Below are 19,088 nucleotides of genomic sequence, written 5' to 3'. Positions count from 1 at the left end.
AGGGTTGTCTTTTGTTCTTTTGTTGGTTTGCTTCTACCAGTTACAGGTTCAGTGTTGAATTGGTTAGATTACTGATGTAACTTAAGCAACCGTAATAGGATTGCAAAATAATTGCTCTCTCCAGAAAACCCCTTATGTGTTAAATTCCTCAAAGCTTTATTTTATTACCTAATTCAGAGAATACATGAAACAGATAATAGTAAGCCAGCAATTATGTTAGGGCTACAGGACATCAATGCATAATGATGTTTGTGTCTCCAGTCAACAGCTTTAGCTGTTTAAAGTCAAGCTTAAGTCATGGGCTAAGAAAAATCTGCAGACAGAATTTTTGGATGGGAAAGAAAAAAAAGTATGATTTGTTCATTCCTTGCTGAATGCCTCTGTATTCTGGGGTGTTCTGGGGTCTCAGCTATTCATGGAACGCTGGCATCACCAGTGGCAAAGAACTTTGTGTCTTCTTTGTATCCAGCCCGTTTTTTTATGCTTTACTCTAGTTTTGAATTTTGGCATTTTAATCCAGATTTTTAAGACTCCTGATGAGTCTACTGCAATGAATTCCACTGCCACTGCTCACAACAGGTAGTGTTCGCAAACAAGCAGCAGGTTTATTAAGAGTTCTTCAGCAGTTGCACCAGCTGAGGGGTCCACTGCTGGACACGGCTGAGCATGTGGACCTCGGCAGGTTACACACAGCTGGTCACAAGGAACTCTGGACTGCATACGGGGTAGAACTGAGGTAAGTATTAAAGTAATGTGTAAGTTGTGAAAGGTAACTATAGCCATTTCACAGAGTGCTTAGTTTGCAAAGCTGTGTGAGACTTGCAGCTGTTTCTGTACCTTCGTCATCCCTGGCTGCCTGGAACTGCGGAGCCCTGGGTCCTTTCTCCAGAAATACACAGGCAACAACGCGCAGTGCTAACTGCTGCAAGAACCCAATCTCTGACAAAGATGACGCTGTGTGTACAAAAGATCATGCTGCTGGGCAGAGAACAGCATTTCTCAACTGAACTGGCTGAGGTAATACTCATTTGAAGAATTAAACTATGAAGAATCACCTGGGCCATCATCAACCACCCCTTTCCCCTTTAAGGACAGAGCTTTACCGTGCAGATAAGCAAATTTGTGCTCATTCTTCCTTCCTTCCCACTATAAAATTGTACGGCTCCCCCAGGCTCAGCCCCGTCACCTGCTTGACCTTTTGGGGGGGAATCCTGACAGCAGACCAACTGTTCAGGAGTGGGCTGCGGCCCTTCTCTGGGCAGGGCACTGTCTGGGGCTCTGCTCTGCTGCCCAGCATCGGACGGAAATCAAGGGACTACTCTTTTAAGGCAGGCATCTGACTCGTCGTGTCTGGAAAGCTTGCAGTGGCAGAGTACATCAATGTTTCTTACATTTTAACATATTAAAGATCTGCTTCGGAGGGTCTGTGGAAAGTAGGCTCAATTGTTAGAAAGTGCACCTGGGTTCAAGAGCATGTGTATTTTGATGTCTACCCCACAGACAGTCTTCTGCTGTATAAGCTTCTAAGATGGGAGATTCTGAAATCACAGAGTGATTCCAGGTTGTGCTGACAGCAATGTAACCACACAAGCAGGGAGCACAGGCCACCGTGCACCCCTCACGCCACTTGCTCGGGAACGGAGCTCTTGCACACAGCCAGGAAGGCCCCAACATGTCTGCTACCTAGTGCTGAAGCTGTGCTAGAACATGAAAAACAGTAGCCTCCACAAAGTGCTGGTGCTGCAACATGATGAAATGTGTTGGAGTTACAACCAAAAAAAAAAAGGGGGGGTGGGGGGAAGAAAAAAAGAAAAACAGAGTACCTTCCCCGTTTCCCTGCCAAGGGCAGAGTACAGGACAGCAAGGCTGCCATGGGTCAGTAGTGATGGGACCTGCATGCAGCTGGAGCAGGCTCAGTCAAGAGTTATCCTCTTCCAATGCATTCCAAAGCCCAACTTTTAAAGACTTTTTTTTTTTTAAAGTATTACTTCATTTTCATATAGTAATTACAAAAAGTGATTTAGCACATTTTATTTCCTGAACAGTCTATAGCCGTTAAAAAGATGACTTGCTTCCCTCTTAGAACATTCTTGTGTTCTGGAATTGCATTTTATGTAGTTTTTAATGTTAACACTCCATTCAGTTTCCAATTCTTTGTTATCCCTGCATTTCAATCTTTGTAATTTCAACTACTGTTAATTAAATATAGAGCCCAGCAGTCCTACTCTTTTCTAACACCTCTAAAACATGTTTGTGCAGTTAAACCCTCCCACAGTACACTAGCTTTTCAAACTTATCATAGCCAATCTTTAGGGTATGTTCTCAAATAATTTCTGAGGTTAAAAGGTTGCTTTTGATAAAATAATTCCTCATAAATGTTATATAAATGCATTCATATGAAAAGTATCTGTAAAGATCACAAAAAGTTTGTTACTCTGATTTCACTTCTCTAGGATAATGAAGTTTTCAGCTATCTAACGGCACATTAAATTAAACTGGATGAATTTCACTTGCAATGACACCAGATACAACTGTTACCTTTCAAAGGCAATTGATACTGCTAATAATGAAAGTATAATTCCTTTAGTGAGGAAGAAAGACCATGCTCAGGAAAAAGAAAAGCACTCGTATGTCATTAAGAAATGTTACACTGGAAAATCCATTTTGTATGAAGATTGATGAATAAACTACAAGCAGTAATGAACAGTGCTAATTTTAAACTAGAAATCAGACACAGAGCATTGCTACTGGTGTAGATTGACACTAGTTTCTCTGTATTTACATTATCTTAATCTGGGAATGTAGTAGACTAGGTCTGGTTTGCTAGTTTTAGTTCTGACATAGGTGGAGTTTTTAAATTATGAAATGAATAGTCGTTGGATCCTTTCCACATCTTTTCTTTACACTGCTATTTACAGAAAGCATTTAAAAATCCCTGAGCTCCAGAAGAAGTCTGCTGTGAATTCTTCTCAAGCATTCAGCATTGGTCTTAAACACAAGTCAATGCCACCGACTTAACCAGAAGACAATTATGTCAAAACCTTCCATTTTGTTGTAGCTGGCTAAAAAAAATTAAATGTGTGCATTAAAAAGAAAGAGTAACATTTTCTGAAGAAGTCATCTTTATTTATAATCCAAATTAAAAAACATCTTTATTTGAAAAATCTTTTTAGTCACAGATGATGTGCTGTATATCTTTTTTGAAAGATAACAGTGTAGGGTTTTGGGTTTTTTAATAGTGACTAAATACCTTGTATAATTAAGAATTTCACTTTGGCTTTGTCTGTGGAACCACCCCTAACATCTTAAAAGCACAAGTAATTTAAATGCATAAAACATGAATTTTGTAGAGCAGACAAGGCAGATAACGTGTAATTCTATTTTTAAGTATTCCATTACATACGCTCTTAAGGAAAAAGCTATATCCTTCTAGAGAGAACATGAACGCTGCAGGCTATCTTGATGCTTGCTTATGAACTTAAAGTTCCATGCTTCGGAAACATTCTGTGCAGTCCTTTCCCTACTTAACAGCTTTTCTAAACAAGGAAATATCTGGGAAAGGCTCCCAGTATTGCGCAGCTTTGCTTACTAGGCAAGTAGTTAAGCTCTGTACCTTAACAAAATCAAACAAGGGAGCTGCTAAAACTTGAAAGAGGAACTGTTTAAAGAAAGTGAAAACTCTTGCTTTTTTTCTGTCCTCTCATATGTTTCAATCCCCTACAACCTTCATAGGCAAATCACTCCCATATTCAAGACAAAGAGTTAGCAGGTGCATACAGTATCCAAAAAATCCACCCTGTTTTGATGGAAACTGAGTTCCCTCGTGTCAGAACTGCAAATCATTTATTATTTCTGCACTTTTTGTCTGTACCAAGTGCCAAGTAGGTTTATGGGTTATAAGCTAAACCTGCTACCTCACACTCAAGAGACTAGGAGTGTATAGCAGTTACTTGCCATGACTCTACTAGCAGGCCGGGCACCGAGATGCGTCTATGATTTCCATACTTTCAATCCTCTGTCTGTACTTTAAGACACATTTACATAGTTTGGGTCCACCTCCTGAATTCTGCAGGATCTTATATAAAACTGTTGTCAGCAGATGATAAAAAAAGCCTGTGTTGAAACACGTTACGAGCCAATAAAGAAATACCTATCTAAGAGCTAGCTGTACACGCAGGAGAATCGTACCAGGGGAAAATTTATCAGAGTGGAGCTTTAGTGCAGCTTCCTCAAGATTTGCTTTTCCCAGTGAATCTACATTTCTTTGCTAATACTTTAACTGTCACTAATCAAAGTAAGTGCTTTTGTATTCATAAAAAATACCATTGCACAAATAAAAATCCAGTTGATATACTCAATTCCATTCACTTAACAGTTACTCCAGTCTTGTCCACCTCAGAAAAATAATCTGTATTATAGTTCCCTGCTTGTTTCCATTTAAAACTTACCTGTTACAAGCTCTTTTATTTCGGCATCAACAGATTTTCTTAACAGTCGTAACAGGGCAGGTATCCCACCAACATTCTTCATTGCTATTTTGTTTTCATCAGTAGACTTGCCATAAACAAGGTTTCTCAGTGCACCGCAAGCGTTCTTCTGAACTTCCAGGACTCTGTGATCCAAGAGATCAACCAGGTGCTTGATTCCTCCTAGCCTACATACCTAGGAAATGTGATGTCAGGAACATCAGCACCCACTGATTTCACCCATTTCACCCTACAAATTTAAAAGGCCGTTATTTTTTAAAAACCAATACATTCAATTCTACTTCAAGAGGAAATATTGTTGTTAAATGTTAATAACTTGATTGTCACACTACTGAAAATTCCTGTGAACGACTCATATCCTTGTTGAAAAGGCTGATGGACATTTTCAGGCCATTTACTGTGTTCAGAGCATTGTTACTCCTAAAGTTTTGTTTCCCATTAACACAGTTTTTATGTAACTTTGTATATCTCAGAATATCTTGTTAGGGAACATTAGAAATAAGAAGTTGCAAAGATTTAAATACCAACTTTTACACTTAGCTACATAAACACTCACACAAATCAAATTAGCATATAACCAGCCATATTGGCATATCTGAAATTATTTTTAAAAGGAAGGTCTACTCTGCAGAAATTTGTAAAACAAAAAGTTGTTTGTATTATTTGCTTTAAGCAGGTTAGTTATATTTATTCTTTGTAATATATTAAAAAAAACCCAAACCGTTGTGATTTGAGATCGCATTTCTATGTAGTACTTTCCTTTGTTCAAAATAACTTACAGAAATTATAAAAGATTAAAATGTTTTAGAATTCTGTAATATTTACTAAAAAGAAAAAAAATTAAAAGAGATAACTAAGTAGTATTACTTACAAGACTAAAATTAGTTTTAAATTAAAGATCACCACCAAAAGGCTACCAAAATCCTTCCTATGAACTGCTTAAAAAAAAAAAAAGGTATTTTGTAATATAAGATTGATCTGCTGTAACCTGGTGTTATTTTAGCATAGCATAGCAACTTCTGTGCCATACTAGCCATAGCATATGCCTAAGGAAGTTGGCATAGGATCACTTCAACCCCCCCCTACAGCAGCTAATCTGCTGCTGTCCTAAGGAGACCCCATGGTGAAAAGAGCAAGCTACGCCATCATTCCTGAATGCTTTGCTTGTACACTATGTGGTTCTGGGCCAAACAGAAAAGATGTAAAAAATGTAACAGTCCTAAGGATTCTCTAGTTCAGCATTACAAGCACTTCTAGAGGCCCCTTTTCTATTTTAAGCTGTGTAATAATTAGGTTGGCAAGCCACAAGGCTATTTGAAATACGTCAATGTGTACAAGTTTTCATGGATTTTTGGCTTAAAATGTTCAGAGACTTTTATTTGCCATACCACAAGGAGAATAAGATTATTCTCAATGAAAGCGTAATTGAGTTGTAACCAAATCATTTTAAGTTGATACTTTGAGAAACAGAATCTTCTATTACATTCTTGAAAACTGCACTGTCTAACAAAACCAGTTAATATCTTTATACCTTAAAACAGCCAAATTGAAGAGGTTTGGAAAAAAACCCCACACAACTGAAATGCAAGGTCTATAACCAACACGGTATGTGGGTTTTACCTGTCAAATCAACTTAGGTAGAATAAAAGAAATAAAACAGAACAGTGGCGACTTGGATATTTTTTAGACCTCTGTTTAAAATGCGTATTTTTCAAAAGGAAACCTATATTTACACACCTAGATTTATCTACTATGTTAAGTTACATATCCAAGGGATACGAAGTTTGGTGTTTCCCAATTAGAGAAGCCCCTGCTATGCCAAAAGCCACTGGGAATCTGTATCTAAAGGCATCAGTGAGCTTTAAGCTTAAAGTTACTCACCTGGCAAGATTTCTGTAGCTAGGAAATGAGTAGTACCTTACAAATTATTTATTTTATATAGACTACATTGAAAGCATATACTACAGGATCCTATTAAAAAAATAAATTGCTCTTTTTCAAGTCAAATAATTGTTACTGAATAGCGAAGCAAAAAATAACTAGTCATACTTTCCAATCTTCTTGTATGTCAACGCAGCACATCAAATGCTGCATCTACACTACACATCCATAAGACAGGTACAAACTATGAATGACAAAAGAGCTTTATTGTTTTTTCTATTTGTACTCAAAACTTGATGAGATGCATTTTCTGCGTATATTATTATTTAAAAAATAATACCGGACTAGAAATCCATTAAAATTTGCATTTTGCTGACTCATTAACTATTCTAAAATGTAGCACCTGTTGCTAGTTTAAACAGGCATTTCAATTTCTAAATGGAAAAAAACAGAATTCTTGTAAAATGATACATTCATGAACTAAAATATCAGTGTTTATGTATTAAGATAGATACACATTACCTGGAAGTGCAATCTATTAATTTTGTATAGTTTCATAGTTGATTTACATGGTAATGATTCCCCTCCACAATGACCAGTTTCGTATGCTTACCTTTGCATTTTAGCAATGCAAGTAACATCCTTAATAGCTTAGCAAATTAACCTGGTCTTTACCACAGCAATAAAATAATTAATTTAAACAACGAATGAAAATACAAAAGCAGTTCTCAATTAAGGATTTACTGAATTTGGCACTACAATAATTATGATCCTTTCTCATTCCAAAGAGCTGCCTCTGCTGGCCTCTGCTTTGAGGGGAACATGAATTGCAACTTTCCTGCTGCCACAGGTACCATCGTGTTTTTGAAACATGCTGATCCCTACCCACCATCACATCTCAGGGAACGGCTGCTTCTTAATGAGGCTGAAAGCCTCATAAGGAAACACTGACATAATGCTCGCTTTCCCAAAAGTGCAGGAATAATCCTTTCCCCTAGAAGCCAGACAACTGCATTTTTTCTGTTATAGTATTCTAAGAATTTATAACAGCTGATTATTCCCATTCAAAACTGTCCTGGTTTCAGCTGGGAGTTGGTTTTCTTCTTAGTAGCTGGTGCAGGACTGTGTTTTGGATTTGGTGTGAGAACAATGCTGACAGGACACCGACTTTTTTAAGTCAAGGACTTTTCCGTTTCTTGGGCCCTCCCAGCAAGAGGGCTGGAAAGGCATGGGAAATTGGGAGGGGACACAGCCAGGACAGGTGACACAAACTAGCCAAAGAGGTATTCCATACCATATGGCATCATGCTGAGTATATGAACTGGGGGAAGAAGGAGAGCGGGACATCCAGCATTATGGTGTTTGTCTTCCTGAGTAATGTGTGATGGAGCCCTGCTGCCCTGGGGATGGCTGAACACCGGCCTGCCGATGGGAAGCGGTGAATGAATCCCTTGCTTTGCTTTGCTTGCGTGTGTGGCTTTTGCTTTACCTATTAAACTGTTCTTATCTCAGCCCTCAAGTTTTACATTCCTTTCCGATTCTCCCCCCCCTCCATCTCTCTGGGTGAGGGGGAGTGAGCAAGTGGCTGCATGGTGCTTGGTTGCTGGCCAGGGTTAAACCACGACAAAACCAAGTAACTGCCAATACATAACTCCTCTCTATTTGAAAAGGAGCAATTCTCTGTTTCAAAATTCCACACGCTAAGTGGAAGGCATACATCAAATATATCACATATCTGATATTTCTAATGCTAGAGTAGGGTAAACAATTGACATGACATACAAGTTAGCACCACATTCAAATTCTCTTACACCTTGGCATATTTCTTTCAGTTTTGTGTACTTTTGAAAAAATATAAGCAGACGTTCCATAACTTCTAAAACAAATTCTGTAATAATGAAAACGGAAACAGTGAAGAAACACAAGATCTCCTACAGATGAACACATGCAGACAAATAATATCCCATGAATTCCTAAATAAGCTGTCTTCAGCTATCTCTTATCTATCTCTTAAGCTATCTCTTATAAAATAGCAAGACTACCTTATAAATCTATCTACATCTGATTATCACTGCGACTTTTACCAGAACATCAAAACCACTACCATCTTTTCATCTGCCTTCCAGCAACAGTGACTTGCATTGGTCTATCTTCTTATAAAAGCTGCACCAACATTTTGTCAACATAATTAATATTTATATTGAAAATAATAGGTAACACACACATACACGATATGAACAAAAAAAGCAAATTCCTTCAGATCACTAGCTCATAGGTGCTCTGCAAAAAGAGCAGCTCTTCAAATGCAAAGTTTCTAGAAATTTCAAGAATAATCTGAATTTTCACTCAGATGTGGCCTTTCTCCACATCATATTGACATAAATGCTACCCTCTATATACTTCTTGGGTTGAACATCTTTCCTTTGTGTGTGTGATTACACACACCTAGGTACTTCAAGAAACACAAAAGGGTCCAAAATACTGAGTTGTGATGAAAAAATAATCCAAAAATAGGCAAGAGGTCTAGTTTTTCTTTTACAGTTTCCCAAAACAGAAACACGCTTGATACAGTACCTCCGTTTTTACTTTGTTATCTCCAAAGCACAGGTGCTGAAGGTAGGCAGCTGCGTTCGCCTGAACTGATGGGAATTGGTGCTGAAGCATGTGAATGACTTCAGGCAGTTCTGGATCTCGCCAAGCAAACTCCCTTCATTAGATGAACACATTCAAGAGAAAGCATTAGTTATAAAAGTATGTTTACTTACTAAGTAGAATTACTAAAGCATCTTTAAGTGTTTTTTAACAATTCTGGTTTTATTCTGGAGTGTCAGGGCTAGGAGGAAAAACAGATATATTAGAATAACTATTTGTCACGTCACTTTTCAGTCTTCCAATTGGAAAAGGAGGCTTTATATCCTATGTTTTTCAGTTGTTGATCACACAAATATGTATATACTAAAATTATAGCAACTTAAACACTGCTACTTACACGATTCTCCCTAAGCTTAAATATATAATGCAACAGATACCCACGTAACAATGCTACTCAGGGGCATCTCTTCCACCCAACATTTTTTTCTCAGTGCTCAATGTTCTTCCTAGTCCAAAGTCAAATATACTTCAAAAAAAGCTGTGCAGCCTGAAATTTCATCCTTACAATCAGATGCAGGAAGCTGCATAATCTGCGTTATTCAGGGATTGTAAACTTAAAATCACTACAATCAAATCTCCTTCATTAAGCAGAATTATTTTGTGCAGACAAGTCCTGGAAAAGTCATTAAAACATACCCATACCAAATTCACCGATTTAGAAATACACTCATTAATATTTTCTGGGCTATCTTCCTTGTGTCAAGGAAGACCAGGGCGGGGGGAGCAGGGAAGCAAAGTTTTCCCATGGTCAAAAATCCAAGTAATTTAAAAAAGGAAAAAAAAAAAAGAAAAAAAAAAGAAAAAAAAAGAGGGTGTTTCAAGAACAGTATATGGGGAGCTCTTCAAAGGCTATTGCCAGCCTGGCCAGCAGGGTCTCCCCAGGGCTCCTACAGCCACCAAAAAGTGAAAGCTCAGCTCCGTGCCTACTCCGAACTGCTCAGCAACTTGGAGGTTTATTTCTTCATACTAACGACAGGGAGGCCCTAGGGAAAAATGCCTTTCCAATAAAACTAGTAACTTTCTGAATGCTCACCCACTCTTATTCTAGAGCGATGCCTTCAAATAGCCCAGTCCAACACTACTGTAACACACCAGACTAACCTCTGCAACAGCACAATATGCAAATCAGAAACTGGAACAGATTAAAATGTAAGGTAAAAACTACTCTGCTGTGAAATTACAAGATAAGGTTCATCAGCAATGAAAACGGAGTCAGAATTTCTTTAAAGCTCCTTGTTACAAATGTGAAGCATCCCTACTATATGTAACTTTTCTTGTAGGCCATGCCAGAACAGGCCAGCAGCAGCATGCAGCTAGCAAGCATTACTACCCAGAGGTAAGATTATCCTCTTAACATCACTTAGATGAACGTACCATGCAGTTAAATGAAATTAATCCAGTCTCTCAATATCTATTAAAAATAATATATTAATTTCCACTAATAACACAATAACAAAACCTATTAAACACTTTGATTTTGTATTTGAGAGTGAAGGATAGGGTCAAACAAGAAAATAACTGCATCATGCTGTGAGCCTTCTGTAACGCAGGAAGCCCAAAAGATTTCAGGGTAAGACTCTAGTTCAACCATAGCTACAAGCCACTTTTTTCAAAGTTTATTTCGTGCCTTGTGTGAAAGACTCCTGAGGCATCCCTGAAGTCCATATCCTCCAGTATGAGGCTGGCAATCTGGGGATGGGCTGGTATTTCTAGCAATCACATACCTCCAAGGCTTCCATTGACTGGGTTATGATACTCCCATTTTAAAATACAGGGTTTTAATTAACAGTGTCTCTAATTAATTGTAATAATAGTATTACACTTGTCACATGCCCACACTGTGTACATACGTTTACAACATCAAACTAGTAACTATTTTAAAAATAGGAATGTGTATTCACTTTCAAAATGATACATTTCTATATAATTTTTAAAACTATGTTGTCTCAAAATTTAAGGAGGCTGCTCATGAAAACTTCATTCAAATATTTAGGTAGGTACTTTCTAATTTTCAAGCCCTGAGTTCAATCCCATAAAGAGAAAACTAACTACAATATTACAGGTTGCTCTGCAGAGTTATTAAAAAGTATTTGGAATAATGCAGTCAATTCTCATAGAACTCCAAGTATTTCCTGTGGTAACTTCTACATGAAAATAAACATGGAAGAAAAACACAATAACAACAATGAAATGCACAGAAGTTGCTCTTACTTACTGTAACAAGTAGATTGCATTTATAGATCTTAGTATCTACACCAGTCGTGATTGTTTAAACAATGTAAAACTGGAATATCCACAACAAAATGTCATACATAGTTAAGGAATGTATTGCAAAACCTTATTACGGCAAATATTTATGATTCTTGAAAGCACAAATGGACTTGCCTGGGGTCTTTCTGAATGCTGTCTATGGATGGCGATCGTGTGGTCCCATCGTCGGCGGGTGTTGCGTGCTGCAGTCGGTTATAACTGGACTCTGACAGTCGATACTGCATTGACCTGTAGGGTTCTGCGTAGGTAGCTGTTGTGTTCAGAGCGTAATTATTTCTTTGGTATGTTAGTGTGCTACGCTGACTGGACGATCTTTGCAGATTCCCGACTCCTAGTGTAAAATCAGTATTAAAACAAACTAGGTAACAAATGTCCATTGAAGAGGAGAGGCAACATGTGGTTAAAAGGGTAAGTAAAAAACCCAACAATTAAAAATAAAAAATCCATCTTAAAAACATGCACCATGCCCAACGTTGAAAGCTATCACCAGATTCAAGGGAGCAATTACTCAATGTCCCAGGGAAGGCAGAGAGGTTAGTTAGAGAACTGAAGGTCTGGTGGAATCAGGCTTATGCCCTAGCTTGCCTCAGTAAGCATTTAAAGTAAGAAATGCATCTTGTGCCACCAAGCAGAAATCAGGATGTAAAATGTTTTCAAGGTTTATAATAAAATTCAACTACTGACAGTAATGTCAATTTGCCAACTTCACTAAAAAGGAAAAATAAGTAAACAAAAATTTATATAGTTGATATATTATCCTTTTCTCAACGACATGTATATTTTCCCTGACAAAAGCTAACAAGAGGATGATTTCAAAGATTAAGCTTTTCAAACACAGGAACATGTATCTTCCTGACTTAACAGAGCTGTTGTGGTAGCTTTTGTTCTTCCAAAGGAAGTGATATTAGGTAGGCAAGTGAACAGAGACTTCCAATTCCTAGTCATACTTCCTCATCAGCACATCCTGACAAACCAAACTTGTTTATGTTGTAGAAGACAGGAGAACTGCACAAACCGTTGCCGCCTCCAACATTCCATACTCTTAGTATTTCAGTTAAATTAAAAAAACATTAAAAAGCACTTTTCAAATATGTGAAAACATGACATATGAATTGGACACTTCTCTATAACTATTTCTAGAGAGTTCCTTAGACAGTCACTCTAATAAAAATTTTGAGTTTTTGGAAATTACTCCACTATACAAATTACTAATCAACCTCAAAGAACGAACTGCACTACAACATGTGTTTCATTTCTCTTTACAGAAAATTAATTCTAAACCTAATCTAATCCCTATGCACTTTATAATATACAAGTAGCAATTCTATAAAATAGTACAGAAGTATTTCAGTGTCAATACATGATCTTCAGATATAGTATCTTAACATTATCCTTTGCTGGGAGGTTGGGTAAAACCAGTATTTTTACTGTGAAAGATGCAGTAGGGAATCTAAGTGTGCAAGCTGTCATTTTACTGTATGGATGAACAAAAAAAAATGAACAAACTGTATTTGTAAGGGAACGACACACAGAGAATGCAAGAGGATGCACCAAGTTTTTTGTGTCGTGAAATACAATTTGCTTGGATGCACCCGAGCGTGTGATATCAAACAAAACATTCTGACCCTAAGCTGATGCATAGCCCCAGGTACTTCCTGCAAACATCACAACAGCTTTTAAATTCCTGCTGGTCATTTTAAGTCAGTCAAACATAGTTTCTATCTCCATTACTTTATAACATCTATTTTTTTTTCTTTTAAACTGACATTGTATATCTCATATATGTTCCCTTATACGCCATAGGTTCCAGAAGAAAACTCCAGGAAGTAAATGAAGCTTGCCTTTGGGCCACAGCTGATGGCAGAGCCTTGTGAGCCCTTTACCCACCTGACCCTGTTCGATACAGTGCTGACTGGGATCCCTGGTGCAGCTCTATAGTTCCATGGTTCGGACTGCGGTACACAGGGCTGTAGTAAGTCCTGCCTTCATAGACAGGGGTGATGTGCAAGTCAGGAGATACAGCTGATCGTAATTCTTGTCCTAGTTGACTGTGTTGACTAGCATATGAACTTCTCAGGCCTAAAACCAAGAAGAGGGACATGGCCCATATCAATTGAAAATAATAAAGCTGTTATGCTTGAATCTTTCTTCTTTTAGTCAAGGAAAGGTGTTAGTTATATCTACAGTTATAAACATTTATTCATTAAACTTCTTTCCATTATTAGATGATCCATACTGAAAGATTCATTGACAAAGCAGCACTCCTTTGATGAAAGGTTCTGTCCATACACTGGCAACTTTTAATTTTTCCAACTCAAGTGTTTTGGCAGCATTTAAAACTGAAAGTCTAAAACAGAGTAAAAGCTAAGTCAGCATGTGCAGTGCACATATTCAGCAATGACAAGGTAAATTGTGACCCTGACAAAAATACAGTAGTGAAATAGGGCACAGCTTAAAGAGCTTCATAAACCTAAAAATGAAACGCTATTTAGCAGCAAGAGCAAAAATCTTCTCGGTAGTGGCAGCAGAGATTTAAGCATGTGGAGAAAAGTCTTTATAAAAGTTTAAACAGCCCAGGATACGTGTGTGTGTGTGTATATACATTGCTATGCCACAGTTGTACCAGAATCTCTTTTTTCACCTTGCCTTTCAGCTGCCCCTCGAGTTCCTTTTAACTTATCTCTGTTTCATTTAACTTAAAATTCCTCAGCAGTGGACCTCCTGCTACCACTTTTGCAGCACTAGACCCAAGTACATTACCAGCAGAGGTGCAGAACAGCTTTTCAGTGGCGGCATTTTGAGCAGCACTGCACAAGATCAGATGTGCTTCTCCTCGGGAAGGTTTCCCCTCTATCTGCTCCATTAAAATTTCATTCATGTTGCCTAGAGTTTCTTTCCGTGCATGCTGGTGTGTTACTGTATTTCTGTAACCAGCACTGATGCATCGTTCCCCTTACGATTTTGCTAACTGAATTAGCAACCAATCTCCTATTAAGTTCACTGCTGCCATCCTGATTGGGAGGTCAGTGGTACAGTCTTAATCCCATATTTCTTCTTTGTCAGCCCTGGAACATTTTTTGACAGATAACACCACCTCTCCCACTGACCACAGACTTTGCTTCCTGATACGGGCAATGTACTAACTAGCTAACTCTCCACCAACCTTCTCATCTATTTTTAATGCTTTTCTCTAAAGCATCCTAGTTCCCCTATTTTATATGTTTTACTTCCAGAGTCTACAGAGAAGCACTAATATACTAAACCGGGTAGTGGAAAAATGGAATTCATTTACTTTCTGAGAGTTCTTCACCATTTCCTACTCGATTTTTTGTCAGCTTTTGTACTGCTCTGAGAGCACAGTGCTTTTGCAACTAACAGGATGCACCACCCAAACAAAAAGCTCTTCTGCACTCATCAGTTGCTCCCTTACCCCTAACTCCTAAAAAATTATTTTGGAAGCATTTCAGAATTCCTGTATTTCAATACTCCTCACTAATTTCCCACTCTTCTGTATCACCTGTTTCGCTGCTTTATACGCTCTAACTAACAGTTTTCTTGGCCAAACCAAGTGCTAAACAAGCCTCAGATGCTCATACTTAATAAAATTTAAGTCAAACAAACCCGTATTTTCAAATTTAGTTTACTTACATAATTGCTACACAACACCTTTGCCACCTACACCAACTTGGTTTTTGAGTATTACACTACCAGAAAAATTCTCTTTCATTTTGAAAAGCTTTTATTTTTAATGTCTGTATTCTAGTCTCTTGAATTTTTACTTCCTTTGAAACAATTGCGCAATACTTCTCCTTTTGCCTCTCAGATTTACCTTGCCACAGGGTCCTCTTCCACTCTCTGACTTTTCTTTACTGCATCTTGCAATGACCTAGTCTCCCCTTCACCCCTTTTGAATGCGACTCGAGCTCCTTCTGCTCTTGGCATTCTTAGTTTATTCCGTGATTTCAGCAGTTTTGTTCTTTTAATTAAATTCTTCACAGTAAACGTGGCCAAATATACTTCCCATTGTACTACAGTAAATATGTGTGACAATCACATACATCCCACTTGGTCTCAGACCAGCATTCCTCATGCTTCCCTTCCTAGACTGCTAACCTAAATTTTTCAATCTTACAACATAATTTATTGTCATCTTTCTTGCCTGAAATTATATGCAGAGTTTATCTACAACATTTACTCACTACTTCAAAGCATAAATTGTTAACAGAGTTAGAAAAAAGTTAACAAATAAGCATGTAACATAGGGCTGGTATAGCCAAGGCAAACATTTTAAAAATTTAAATTAGTCATTTGCAAATTCAAGTAGGGCACAAAGCCAGCATAATTTTTCATTTAAAAATATTTTTTTAAAATATTTTATAAAATTAATACTGTTTTCTCCACTTTGGCATTACTACTGTAGGCACTAAAGCTTTAGCAGCTATTGAAGCAATAGAATATGCTAAGTTAACTATGCAAGGCAAAGAAATTATGGAGACTATGGAACACCTTAAAAATACAATTAAGTAGTGATGTGTAACCAAATGGATCCCGCATCTGGGTATTCTTCCCCTCAAAATCACAGACCTGCTCTATTGCAGTGTCCACCAGGAAACCTTTGGGGGTCTCGCAGGCCATCACTAAGAAGACACACCTATAGGTGGTGAAAACAGGGGGACAGCACAGCAGGCAACCGGAGTGGCGTCCAATGCAAAGGGGGCGGCTGGGCCTTTTACCTCCCAGGTGGTGACGCTGTCCCCTGGGAAGACACTCATCTTGTTAATAGTACGGTTTTCCCAGAGCACAGGTACTCTTTTTACAGACTGTAAGCACAGAAGCAAGAGAGGACCTGACCATATATCCATCCTCTCCTTCAGGTCACAGAGCAGGAAAGAGTTCTGGGTTATGCTAAAGGCTGCTACAGCACTAACCTGCTCCCACACCCAGACTTCCTTTCAGAAAACTGGTCAAATACAAATTTGAGTTTAAGATTTCAGGCATTATATGAAACCGTTCCATTTAAAGAAACATGAAAACTAATTTATACTAGAAAATGTAAGAGTTTTTTTACAATACTGAGGGATTCTTACTCATAGTTCATAACACAGAGCAGAGGGAAGTCATACCATTTCAAGTTTCCTGTAAAGATTACAGTGAAGATGGCTACAGGACGCTCTCTAAACTTGCTCACTTATTTCAATTACAGTTGCTACTTATTTCCTTAATACTAGAAGTATTACATTTAAAGCATCTGTTTCTGAATTACTGATTCACTATCCCAGTAACTCATTTTTTCTAAAGATGTATCAGTTCACTTGTTTAGACAAAGTGATATCCTCAGGCAGGGGTATTTGTGAAGTACCTTAGTAACATTTTAAGAGTACAAGACTGCTGTTACATTGCAAATTATGCACTCCACTGGACTGCATTCATTTAAACTGTCGAACAGCCTTTCATGGCAAACAGATTTCCCCCCACCCTTATCAAACTGTTAGATTACCATGGCTTGCAAACAAAGGTGAGAGAGAAGACAGTTTACACCTTTTCCTAAGGAATATGTTGGGATTTCCTGTAGTATAATAGTTTAAAAAGGACAAGAGACATTACAGTCTGTTCAAAACAGCATATGGTTTAACTGCAAAAACTTGTATGTGCTCACTTAGATGAAGGCCAGAACAAAACCAGCAACACAGAGAACTCAAAATGCAAACTAACTGCATCTTCATAACAACTACCTCTAGGAATTTATTTTAAGCTAATATTACAACGTTTACCCTATATTTAAGTTAAAGTACTTTGAAATAGCCTAGAAATATTAGGGGAAAAAAAGACTAAAATTCAGTGGTACTAAGTTACATGTTTTAAGAAAGAACTAGGCACAAAACTAGCTCCAGCCTAGTATATTTACTTTATGTACAACCTGCACATAAATTTAAATGTACTTTATCTTTGAAAATACTGAAATGCCTCTATTTGAAAGACTCAGAATTTCACTTAGCTACTTAAAATATGTGATTTAATTTAATGGATGGCTAGCAATCTAGTAATTAAAGGGAAAGACAGTATTCACAGGGAACTTGCAGTATGATTGATACATAGTGTTTGACATCAGTATTTACAACTGATTTGATACATCCACCACAGTTATGTCCTGGTGCTGTAACATTTCATCCATAAAGTGACTATTGCATTACAGGTTTTCTACAGTTGTAGGTGTATACCAAGTTTTAAGCTGTGTCTTTACCTTTTTACTAACCTGTAAGGCTATCTGGACGCGGAGGGACCATTCTCTCATATATATCATACTGCTGTCCGTATTGTTCAATGTCATGAATTGTTCTTTGCAGTGTTGTTCCCAAATGCTGTGGAACAGCAGTCATGCCAGAATGCTTTGGGGAAGAAGATCCCAGCTGAGTTTGGGACGGAGAAGCTACTCTAGTTTGTATGTCAGTAAGGGCAAGAGGAGAGCCAACTCTGACCGATGGTTGGTATTGGGAAGTCCCGCCGTTGGGATTGCCTGTCTGTCTGGATGTAACCGAGCCGATACGCCGCATGGCCGTTGGGGAGGCAGGTCTCTGTGCAGCATATGGGGATGCTGCTCGCTGTACTGGCAGTGTAGTGGATGAATATGCATGAGAAGTAAGGGATCTTTGCTCAGTAACTGATGGAGAACCGTACCCATGAGATGTTCGCAGCGACCCCCTTGAAGGGGAAACACCTGTGCTGACCACGTAAGAGGGAGACTGTGCTCTGGATGGGACTGAACTGACACGTCTCATGACTCGGTTGGTAGTAATATTGACTGAAGGCTGTTTAAAAACAAAAACACATATTAGTTTTATCATTTAGACCATGTAGTAGATACTTTTCTCCAATAAGACACAGAAGTCAACAAGAAATGCACCCAGTTTAACAATATATAAAAGCAGCTGAAGAGTAGCTTTTACACTAAACGTAATTCCTTCTTATAACCTTTTTTCTAACCAGCATTTCTCAACATTAAAAATAACCCATCTGCTCCTCATTCTTACTTGGCTTTCTACGTTAATACCTGTGCTTTCTATCCTCACCACTCTACCACTTTGGAAACTCAGGAACAGTAACATGAAGAATTCTAGTATAAGCTAATAAAGTTCTGTCAATTACTGTCTTACCGTCGTGCTGATTAAAGAAACAGGAGGCGAAAAGAAGCCAGAAACAGGAGAAGGTACAGGAAGACAAACGCCATCTTCCTTTAAGCACTATGTTTACAAACAGGCTAAATTCTAGGAGGTATTCCCCAATACAGCTACTGAATTTTAAATGAGTGACACTTTCTTGATATTCTATTAGCACCGTACTCTGCAGTCAGTTCTCAGATGTTTTACATCATTTCTGCTGCAGTGAATGAACCAGATCACATGCATGCTGATTTCAGCAAACAAGTCTATGTCTGCTACAAATAATTTCTGCTTCTTAACCAGTGAAGAAGGTGTTAAATAAAAGCATAATTTAATAACATTAATTCCAGCCTATACAAAGGTAGGTCCAGCTATACAATTACTGCCTGTAAAACCGTGTTACAGACAGTGTACAGACAGAAATGAAGTGCACTATTTCGAGCATACCTGGACTGATGTCTGCCCTTCAGCTCGCGAGCTTCTCACCAAATGGTTATTAGTGGTTCCAATAAGGGAATGCTGCTGCCTGTTTTCTGATTTGCTTAAGTTTTGGCTGTTATGGAAACTGCTTACTTCCTGGTAACCACTGTCAGAATAAGAATTCATTTGTGTTGAACTTCTTGAGTTACCTACAGACCCT

General features: G+C 38.1%; 1 protein-coding gene across 5 annotated transcripts in view; it reads right to left on the bottom strand.

The window, feature by feature from the left end:
• The window catches only part of PKP4 (plakophilin 4), a 101,714-nt gene that overhangs the window by 23,745 nt on the left and 58,881 nt on the right, over positions 1–19,088 (bottom strand). For all 5 annotated transcript variants that reach the window (XM_080398672.1, XM_080398673.1, XM_080398674.1 and 2 more), the window contains 6 exons: positions 18,896–19,086; positions 17,545–18,097; positions 13,179–13,370; positions 11,402–11,622; positions 8,943–9,071; positions 4,449–4,662 (listed from right to left, as the gene is read on the bottom strand). In XM_080398672.1, the coding sequence (XP_080254798.1) occupies positions 4,449–4,662; positions 8,943–9,071; positions 11,402–11,622; positions 13,179–13,370; positions 17,545–18,097; positions 18,896–19,086 (1,500 nt within the window). The remainder of the gene's footprint in view (positions 1–4,448; positions 4,663–8,942; positions 9,072–11,401; positions 11,623–13,178; positions 13,371–17,544; positions 18,098–18,895; positions 19,087–19,088) is intronic.

Source organism: Falco punctatus (genome assembly GCF_963210335.1).
Source record: "Falco punctatus genome assembly, chromosome: 8".
Lineage (NCBI taxonomy): Eukaryota > Metazoa > Chordata > Aves > Falconiformes > Falconidae > Falco > Falco punctatus.
Note: the sequence above shows the minus strand (reverse complement) of the source record. Positions and strands in the feature narration are given on the sequence as shown.